The 11,268-nt window shown below is 41.3% G+C and overlaps 1 protein-coding gene across 2 annotated transcripts in view; it reads right to left on the bottom strand.

Moving 5' to 3' along the window:
- Positions 1-3,959: 3,959 nt before the first annotated feature.
- The window catches only part of FBXO15 (F-box protein 15), a 172,236-nt gene continuing 164,927 nt past the window's right edge, over positions 3,960-11,268 (bottom strand). For both annotated transcript variants that reach the window (XM_068234671.1, XM_068234672.1), the window contains one exon: positions 3,960-4,605. In XM_068234671.1, the coding sequence (XP_068090772.1) occupies positions 4,591-4,605 (15 nt within the window). In that variant the 3' untranslated portion in view covers positions 3,960-4,590. The remainder of the gene's footprint in view (positions 4,606-11,268) is intronic.

Below are 11,268 nucleotides of genomic sequence, written 5' to 3'. Positions count from 1 at the left end.
TCAGGGTTAGAGTTTTGGAGCATCTATCTGACATCAAAAGGGGTAATTGTAGAGCGCCCTCGGCAAGACATTTTAACTTGTCACATACAGGGAGACTTGAACAAATAGGATTTGTGGGAATGGATAGAGTTCACAGGCACAACAGAGGTGTTGATTTTGATTACATTTATTTACAAAGATAGTTCTGTTAGATATACAAGTTTGCAACAACCAAAAGTCCAGGCTTGTATAAGAAGGTTTATTTTGTGCCATTTTTGCCTCAATAGTGACTTGGCTGTTGCCCCGTTTGAGGTTTTGGCCCATATGCAATTCATTATTTTCTCCTGAGTTTTCTCCTGGGAAATAATTTTTCATCATCATATGTTTAAAATAACTTTGCAATGAAAAAATGTACCAAAAAGTAGGTGAAAAGGTACTACAAAAAATATTTTGAGTATTTTCTTGTTTATAAATGGTTTAAAAAGTATTTTATTTTTTTACAAGTTCTGAAATTATCACCTAGGAGAAAACCCAGGAGAAAAAGTGAATTGCATATGGCCCCTTGTGTTCTCATTTATTATGTGCTTGCACCTGAGATGCTCAGTCCAATTTGATCATGTTTTACTTGATATTAGTGAACTTTGTTATGTTGGTCCAACTAATGAACATCTGTCCTATGATGTTTTTAAATGTGCCTGAAATGGATTTTTGTATTTAGCCGTTTTCCTTGTCATCTTCATGGCTTCACTCTCTTTATGGTATACAAATATAGATTTATGTTCTCATCTTTAACCAGATTTTAAAATTACTTTGTGGCATTAGATTAACCTCTTATAAACAATACCACATTATTTACGTAGAGGTAATCAAAATATATAAAGTGTATATTGTATGGGAAACACTCTCCGGCGCTGAAAATGGCACCTAATCTACAAGCTGCGTGTCCTGTGGAGGGATTCCCCAACCCTCAAAATTGTGCAAGGATATTTTATAAATCACTAACACGCGCTGATCAGTTTTTTAAGAATTTATTAAAATTTATATGAGGTACTCTCAATCATTACCCACACACACTTTTATTCCACAACCACACTGCAGAGAGGCCTCTCCACTTGCTACAACTTCCTACTCTACTGTTCAGTCTAAAATTGATTGGATATATATCCTAAAAAAGAAGAAAAAAGGAGATTGTATGTAGTCAATCCTACATCTTGATCCCCTTAAAAAATGTGCCAATATTTGTTTACAAAAATTGAGGAAAAGAGAGAGCGTTGCTCCAATCCTAGTCACTTTTCAAAAAATGGATTAGAAATGTCACTTTTCAAAACTAGCGGTGTAGTCACAAACTCACAGTTTCCTTGTAAGCAGATACATCACTCCGTTAGAGAGTCCCGACTGGTATCTCCCCTGTGTGTGGTCAGTTCCTAGACCGCTCGGATAATCCGGGTTCTCCCCTTCTGCCCGCCGCTTCCCAGGTAGACGTTCAAGAATAGAGAGCGATTTAGTCCTGCCATATTTATATAAATTATAATATGGCAGGACTAAATTGCTCTCTATTCTTGAATCCTCCTGAAGAAGGCTGACGGCTAAATCGGCAGAAACGCCAGAAAATCGGCAGAAAATGACTACGAATAATAATAATAATGTTAACATTTGTATAGCATCTTTCTCTTGACAGACTTAAAGTGCTTGAGAGCTGCAGCCACTCAAGGCGCTTCCAATAGGCCACCCTGGAGCATTAGGGGCTCTTGCCCAAGGACTCCTAGTTGAATAGGTCTCTCTGACATCAGTGATCATGAAGGCCTGGATCACATGAGCATTAAACAGTGGCCTGGAATGTATATTGTACAAACGGAAAAGATGCAAATGGACCCAATGTTAACCAATGGAACCGTTCACATCAGTCCGCTGGAACGGATCCATTCCATACAATCCGCTGGATGAAACTCAATTTTGCCATAGCACCAATTTTTAACGGACCGCTGAGCCCAGCGGACCGGAAACGGAAGATGAAGCCCTGCATTGGGAGCAATGGGAGAACGGACTGTACGGAAGACTAATCCATTGGGGGTGGGGGTTTAGGGGTGATGTGGGGACACTTCAGTGGGACTGGGCGTCTGTGGGGACGTTCCATTAGGGGTGTTGGTCTCGGGAGTGTGAGAGCGGGCGGGTGAGGGAGGGTTTCTTACCAGGCTTCCATCTTCTTCCCCTGTTGTCCCACGTCGCATCATGTGACTACCAGACTTCCTTCTTTTGGGTTGAAGGAGGAAGTGTGGTAGTCATGTGAGGCCACGTGAGATGAAAGGAGGAACAGAAGCCTGGTAAGTTATCGGAACCCGCTGACTCAGATGCACGGATCACAGTGAAAACGGATCAGATCGATCGGTGATCAGATCTGTTTTCCCGGATCCTTTAGTCAGTGTGAACAAAGCCTTACGGATCCGGTGAAGCAGAAACCGGATCCACATTACCAATCCATTTGGTTTTAAAATCCAATGTGAACTGATCCGAAGAATTTTAAAAGACCCATATCTACTGCCTCCACATAAGAAGCTGTGAGAATCGAATGACTTATCTTATAGTGTGGATAATTTCCTATATTTTGGCCCTAAAGCTAGTGTTGAGCCAAAATGTGTGTAATTTCGCATTTCAGTAATTACGGATGCGCATTTTGCCGCAAACCATAATTTAGTACTTCCGTAAGCGTAATTTCTGTTGCGTAATTTCGCATTTCGGCACAAATCCGTGTTCAGTGCGTGATTTCATAATTTCGTGTTTTCTATAGAAACAAAGTTATTTATATTACGAAAATGGACGTAATTTTTTTAATAGTAATTTAAGTTATTACTAAACTGAGGAAAGTCACTTATTGATTGCAATTACTGATAATGCAAAGGCCCCTGCAAGTGCTGTCGCTTTAAATGTATCAGGAGGCTCTATCTGTAGCCACTTCTGAGACAGGTGCTCTTTGCCAAGGTGCACTTATCGGTCATACGTGCTGAGACACTTGGTTTTGGGCCTTGCAATATCTTTAGGGAATCCCTATAAGGCTTCAAGAGATTGCGCATGCGCAGTACATAGCTGCCCATATTCAGAGGCACTCAGGGGCACATTTCGTTTACACTGTAAGCTTGCAAGGGCAGGGCTCTCTCAACATTTGTGTCTTGTATTTTTTCGGCATTTTATTTATCTTGTTACATTTGTCACTAGAATTACCAATTCTGTATTTTGTATATCAGTGTACACCAATACACCTTTACCATTATCATGTTGATTGCAAGTTGACGGACTCTCGTTGTCATTTTTGGCATCTATTCTTTGCCGGTTCTTCTGCGTGATTGTCACTCCTGAATTGCAATTGTAATAATTGCAGAATCGAGTAAAAACTACTTTCTCAGTCATATTGTTTGGAGATTGCCGGTCCTTAAGCTAACACCCCCCCCCCCCCCCCCACCATTATTATGCACCCCATGTTTGTTTGTTTCTTTCTTTGTACAGCTCCACGGAAAATGTTGGCTCTTTATAAATGAATAATGATAACAATAATAATATCTATGTGCAAAAACAAAGGTCCTTTAGTAGACAGTTGGTTATGCACTGGAGAGTATGTATGCAGGCTCACCTGTGTTCTATTTGTTTTTATAGTGGGGCATATTCCAGAATGGGAGGTGGCTATTTTGGGTGTACATATTGTAAAGAGGATGCTTTACATTTTCTTATTTAAAACGTACACTTTTCATTAATCAAATAAAATATTTTTTTTTTACTTTTAACCATAGGTGTGTGGTGCTTTATACCATACTTTTTATATTCTTGATATAGTTTACAAGATTGCTGTCTTTGTTGGCATTTTTTTTAAAATAAATACTTCTTTACCAAATAAAATAATAATTTCAGCTTTAAATTTTGGAAGTTCAATATAATTCAGTGATAAACAAATCTCTGTAACTCAAACAAAAATAACAAATGCGTGACAAAACTTTATACACTGTGTATTCCTTTTTATTCTTCTCTTTTTACCGAACAAATAAGCATACTTTACTGCAACGTGCACCAGATACATAAGGTCATAAATAATATCTCCAAACCTTTTGTAACAGAGAAAAGGCCAGCTGAAAAGAACGGAGCTGAAATATTTCTGCACCGGAGTTAAATGAAACAGAAACACTTACAAAGATGAACTTGCCTATTATTCCAAGCAAATCTAGGCCTGCTACAACAGGCAAACAAAAGGAAAACTATTTGTATAGCTGCTTCAACACAGCTTAAAAGCAACACATCTAAATATTTAAAACCCTAAACGCCTTCCCATCGGAGAGCAACATAAATCTACTGCAATCTTGTCTCGTAGGTTTTCTTCCACATTCAAGCTATAATTTACCTTACTAGTGAAAGAATAAAAGCCAAATTTAGGCTCAACCTCATTCAACTTAACTATGCTGTACATCACTTATATAAAATAGGAGGTTACTCTTGAACATTCGTTTGTACCATTTTTTTTCTGCGTGCATCCTCACATAGCATTTGAAATGACTACTGCAGAAGTAATAATAAAGTTTTTGATTTAAAAATAAAGAGGGCTTCGTGGAAAAAAATAAAACTCTTCTTGGTTCACTGAGGTGCATCCTGAAACATAGAAAGGTTAAAGATTAAAATATGATCTGCAGCTCTCAGTAGCAACTCTTTAGAAACAATCTCCTAGGACAGTGATCTTCAAACTTGGCTCTCCAGCTGTTAAGGAACTACAAGTCCCACAATGCATTTGCCTTTATGAATCATGACTGTGGCTGTCAGACTCCTGCAATGCATTGTGGGACTTGTAGTTCCTGGAGAGCCAAGTTTGCAGATCACTGTCCTAGGTTTTTGCATGTTCTACCCATTGGCTGCTGTGCATCTAATGTAGACATTATGGTATATACTCATTTCCCTGTGGTTTCAATTACATTACTACAGACAGAAAGGTACATGCAACCCACAGTGGTGTTTAAATGTCCTTCTTTTGACAGGTTAATAACTTTTCCTACTGCCGAGAAGATAACACTTTTCTATATTTTTCCTGCTTGATGCAAATTTAGTTGCAATTTGGATGCAGCTCGTAACCGGTCCGACCACATACAACTGCTGTCAGCAACGATGGATTAACATGTAATGGGGTCCTAGGCAAGGTAGTACATTTGGGGCCTCCTTGTGGTCTACTTGGTAAATGGAGAGAAGTCAGAGAAGGTAGCCGGTTTGCTCCTTGACACCTACTAGGCCCCAGGCACCGGCCTAGGTTGCCTGGTGGATGAACCTGCTCTGACTGTCAGTATAGATTGGGCCAACTCCAGGCTGCATAAAAAAAAAATTGTTGTGGAGTATGACGGGTTAATGTTGAACTATGCGATGTAAAACTCCAAGCGCTCCCCATTGAGCATTACGGTTTAATAACAGTTAAATGGACATAGCGTTAGCTCAGAAGTGAGATTTAACAAAACTTGTGCAAAGAAAATTGAAGCAAAATTAGTGCAAATGTAAAGCCTATTGCTCAGGTCAGAACCAATCAGAATCCTTGATTTTGTCATCTGCTTCACTTTGCACCAGTTTTGATTAAATTTTCTCTACCAGGGACTAATGGAATTTAGAGACTGCCCAACAACAAGCTCAAACGGAAAAATTATATATAGAGGTATGTAAAGTGACTGTTTATACGATAATAACCTATTTAAACACATTTGTAAATTGTAAGTCACATGACCTTATGGTTATATGTTAACTACCTGCCGACCGCTCCACGCCATTTGGCATTAACGCGGCGGCAGCCCCAGGACCACTCCACGCCGATTGGCATGAATGGCCTGGAATGGGGATCGCAGATGACGGAGCTCCACTCTGCTTTTAGTCCTCGGAGACTGTTAGACTGTGAAACCGCCGTCTAATAACTATGTACAGCACAGGCTGAAGCCTATCGCAGTGATAGGCTCACTGGGGGAGGGAGAATTAAAAATAAGTAAATTTATTAAAAAAATAAAAATATTTACCCCCAAAAAATAAATAAACATTGGTGGAGCGATCAGACCCCACCAACAGAAAGCTTTGTTGGTGGGGAGAAAAGGGGGGAGGAGAATCACTTGTGTGCCGAGTTGTGCGGCCCTGCAGCGAGGTGTACGAGAGGAATCGTGCAGGAGACTTGGGCGCAGGATACAGCCGGTATATGGCTGATCCAGCTGCTGCACAAATCCCGGCCGGGTTAAATACTATTCCCCCTCCAGGCCGCCATGGATGGTGGGGAATGAAATAATTATTGTGTTTTAAAAGTAACTTCTGACAGCGCCAAAGTTACTCCCTGTGTGCCCAAGTCTCCTGCGCTGGATTCACTGTGTATGTGCCGCGAGGCCTTAAAGCTGCAGTGGCCCATTTAGTAAAAATTGGCATGGTCATTAGGGGGGTTTAAAGAGAACCCGAGGTGGGTTTGAAGAATATTATCTGCATACAGAGGCTGGATCTGCCTATACAGCCCAGCCTCTGTTGCTATCCCACACCCCCCTAAGGTCCCCCTGCACTCTGCAATCCCTCATAAATCACAGCCACGCTGCTGACAAACAGCTTGTCAGAGCTGGCTGTGTTTATCTCTATAGTGTCAGTCTGCTGCTCTCCCCGCCTCCTGCAGAACTCCCAGTCCCCGCCTGCATCCCTTCCCTCCCTGCTGATTGGAGGGAAGGGACGGGGGCAGGGACCGGAGCTATGCTGGAGGCGGGGGAGCAGCTGAGACTGACACTACAGATGTAAACACAGCCTCACAGCACGGCTGTGATTTATGAGGGATTGCAGAGTGCAGGGGGACCTTAGTGGGGTTTGGGATAGCAACAGAGGCTGGGCTGTATAGGCAGATCCAGCCTCTGTATGCAGATAACATTCTTTAAACACACCTCGGGTTCTCTTTAACAAAGCAGTCCTCAAGTGGTTAAAGTGTATAGGCAATACTCAAAATGTATCTGTCTCTGCTTCCCTTCATTGCTGCATAAGACAAATCGGATATATCTGATATGTTGAAGATATATAAAATCTATTTCGGTGTCCTAACATCAACCCAAATTTCCAATAGCATGTTCAGCAAAGGTCTATGCTGGATTTCTCTTTCCCTTTCCCCCTGCCTGATCCTTTTTTCTAGTTTCTGTAAGCTCAAAGCATTTATCATCAGAGCAGTTAAAGAAAAACTCCACTGTCATTTATAGTTGCTACAAACATATCGGTACTCATTTAGACAAACTTATTATTTAATTTTTTAAAAATGTTTTTGCATTCCAGTTTGCAGCCAAGTTTTCCAATGACACTAAAGCTGAAATTGCTCTTCTAACAACCTACCTACCGTTTGATAGGATGTTGTTAGCTTGGCATATATAGCCACTGATATCTTTTGCCCATTATTTGAGGTAGGTGAGGGCTGCAGACCTTTGCCATCGAATAGGCATTTAAAAAAAAATGCAGCCCAGGTTTTGTGGATGACTTGGGTGCTTCAGTGTTGTCAAGTTTTAGTACATCCATCTCATTGTTTTATAACGTGAATACATTTTTTTTAATTTCAATGAGATATGTAACAAATACAAGAACCCTGTCATAACAAATGTGGACGTTCAATATTCTGTATTTTGCTGTTCTTCCAGTCAGCTAGCCCCTGAACTGTACACCACAGCGTATATTTTATCAGTTCACAACTAAATGGAAGCATGGGCTATTTCAATGTTTATAGAAAGGCAATGGCCATTGCTTGTTGCATATCTGTCACTAAAATGTCACTTACAACACCCTATTATTATACATGTTTGCATTCCTTAAAGAGAACCTGTACTGAGCAAAAATATTTAAAATAAACACATGAGGTAACTTCAAATAAACATTACATAGTTACCTTGCCATCAGTTCCTCTCAGAAGCTCACCATTTTCTTCTGACAATAATCCCTTCCAGTTCTGACAATATTTTGTCAGATCTGAAATATATCAGTTGCTGTCAGTAAAATATCAGTTGCTGTCAGTTATAGCTGAGAGGAAAACTGATGTACCAGGTAATGTCAATGTTTCCCTATGGCTCAAGTGGGCGATGTTACAGTTTAACTGTGTGCTGACCAGAAAGCTGTTGTGGGTAATGTCTATTTTCAAAATGGAGGGCGGAAAATTCCCTTGCTCACAATGAACAAACAGGACGCGGGACAGGAGAAAGACAGTGAGGAGTAGACTACATGGAAGGTAAGTATGACTTGTGTATGCTTATTTTGACTTTTAATTTTCAGTTCAGGTTTTCTTTAAGGTCACAGTATCCGGCCTGTTTTTTCAAAATACTCCTAATGGTAGTAGGGCAATAATCTTTCAACTAACTAGATTTGAAGCACTTTAATGATTTAGAGGGGATAAACTGAAGTACTGTTTAGGAAACAGAGTTGCTACGCTGGATCACCTTTGGAACACATGATTTACTCTACCAATATGAAATGTATCATTTCCTGGAGCTCTTCCCATACAAAGTCTTCTGATGCCTGAGTTCTGAAATCCTTCCTCGACTTCCAGCCAGGAAGAAGATTTGCTTCTTCCATCTAAAGCTGGTACCAGTACCCCAGAATACAAATGTACCAAAGAGAGTAGCAGACGGTGCACCAATCCACTTTGCTTCAGAACTTTTATTTAGCAACCATCACCAGCACAGACATAGAATACAAAGCACAAGGGTGGCGACCTTGCAAATTACTGTGGAATACAAATGACTGTGTGTGACCGGCTGCCCCTGGAGCTCCTCACAGGTAAGTTAGGTTCATTCTGCAGCTTTTTGTCCATCCAGATAATTGTCTCACTATAGATGTAGTAATTACTTGTACCACCAGCACAGACATAATGAGACCCCTTGTTGTGGCTCTTGGGCTTGCCCTCAAATGTATTGATATATGAAACCAACAAGCTCTGTATTTCTGTAGGTGTTTTTTATTCTCTTTTCTTTTAATTTGTGCTCTATGTCTCCATGTGAGCTCCTCACATGCAGACTACAGTGGATTGCAAAAGTATTCGGCCCCCTTGAAGTTTTCCACATTTAGTCGCATTACTGCCACAAACATGCATCAATTTTATTTGAATTCCACGTGAAAGACCAATACAAAGTGGTGTACATGTGAGAAGTGGATCAAAAATCATACATCATTCCAAACATTTTTTACAAATAAATAACTGCAAAGTGGGGTGTGCGTAATTATTCGGCCCCCTGAGTCAATACTTTGTCGAACCACCTTTTGCTGCAATTACAGCTTCCAGTCTTTTAGGGTATGTCTCTACCAGCATTGCACATCTAGAGACTGAAATCCTTGTCCATTCTTCTTTGCAAAACAGCTTCAGCTCAGTCAGATTAGATGAACAGCGTTTGTGAACAGCAGTTTTCAGATCTCGCCAAAGATTCTCAATTGGATTTAGATCTGGACTTTGACTGGGCCATTCTAACACATAGATATGATTTGTTTTAAACCATTCCATTGTTGCCCTGGCTTTATGTTTAGGGTCATTGTCCTGCTGGAAGGTGAACCTCTGCCCCAGTCTCAAGTCTTTTGCAGTCTCCAAGAGGTTTTCTTCCTAATTTGCCCTGTATTTGGCTCCATCCATCTTCCCATCAACTCTGACCAGCTTCCCTGTCCCTGCTGAAGAGATGCACCCCCCGAGCATGATGCTGCCACCACCATATTTGACAGTGGGGATGGTGTGTTCAGAGTGATGTGCAGTATTCGTTTTCTGCCACACATAGCGTTTTGCATTTTGGCCAAAAAGTTCCATTTTGGTCTTATTTGACCAGAGCACCTTCTTCCACATGGTTGCTGTGTCCCTCACATGGCTTGTGGCAAACGGCAAACGGGACTTCTTATGCTTTCTGTTAACAATGCCTTTCTTCTTGCCACTCTTCCATAAAGGCCAACTTTGTACAGTGCAGGACTAATAGTTGTCCTATGGACAGAGTCTCCCACCTGAGCTGTAGATCTCTGCAGCTCGTCCAGAGTCACCATGGGTCTCTTGACTGCATTTCTGATCAGCGCTCTCCTTGTTCGGCCTGTGAGTTTAGGTGGACGGCCTTGTCTTGGTAGGTGTACAGTTGTGCCATACTCCTTCCATTTCTGAATGATCACTTGAACAGTGCTCCGTGGGATGTTCAAGGCTTTGGAAATCTTTTTGTAGTCTAAGCCTGCTTTAAATTTCTCAATAACGTTATCCCTGACCTGTCTGGTGTGTTCTTTGGACTTCACGGTGTTGTTGCTCTCAAGATTCTCTTAGACAACCTCTGAGGCCCTCACAGAGCAGCTGTATTTGTACTGACATTAGATTACACACAGGTGCACTCGTTATTAGCACTCATCAGGCAATGTCTATAGGCAACTGACTGCACTCAGATCAAATGGGGCCGAATAATTACGCACACACCACTTTGCAGTTATTGATTTGTAAAAAAAATGTTTGGAATCATGTATGATTTTCGTTCCACTTCTCATGTGTACACTAATTTGTGTTGGTCTTTCATGTGGAATTCCAATAAAATTGATTCATGTTTGTGGCAGTAATATGACAAAATGTGGAAAACTTCAAAGGGGCCGAATACCTTTGCAACCCACTGTATTAGCTTTAACTGAACACATTTGTTTTTCTTGCCAGTACTCTGGATGTCCATCCATATGAGAAGCAGTTTTTTTTGGTTGATTTTGACATACAGGATTTTAGGATCCACACCCATGTCTAACCCTAAAGTAGCCTAAACCTTTCCTACTGCTTTCTGCCTTCATTTACTGCCTAACATAACTACAATTAATGGGGTCACCCAGCAAAGCGTTGATGGGACCCCCCAATGTTCACACTCCTTCCCTTGCCTCCCCTTGGTGCCCTTCATAGCCTTGGGGCCCATCTCACAAGGGGCATATAACAGGTGTGGCAATCATGACCTTCACACCCATTACAAGTGTAGCCACAAAAAAATAGCCTGAACTGAAGTATAGTCCCCTGTATCGGAGGAAGGAAAGGTTAGTAGTTGGGGCCCCTACAGCTCTGGCCCCCCCTGTGATCACAGGGGCTGCTCCCCTTTAGTTACGCCCCTGCTTACATGAAGCAATTGCTGGGCCCTTACCAGTAGTCCACATTTCACTTTCCATCAAAACCCGGTCATCCTGTTCCATTACCCATAAGTCCTATTTGTACCTTGGAAGGAAACCTTAACGGGTACTTGAGACGAAAGATATAAAAGCTTTATACATACCTGATCTTCCTCCACCTCCTCGTTCTGCCAGTAGAAGCCCCGTTAG

This window comes from Hyperolius riggenbachi, chromosome 5 (genome assembly GCF_040937935.1).
Source record: "Hyperolius riggenbachi isolate aHypRig1 chromosome 5, aHypRig1.pri, whole genome shotgun sequence".
Taxonomy (NCBI): Eukaryota; Metazoa; Chordata; class Amphibia; order Anura; family Hyperoliidae; genus Hyperolius; species Hyperolius riggenbachi.
The sequence above is the reverse complement of the archived record's forward strand: the minus strand, read 5'-3'. Positions and strand labels throughout refer to the sequence as shown.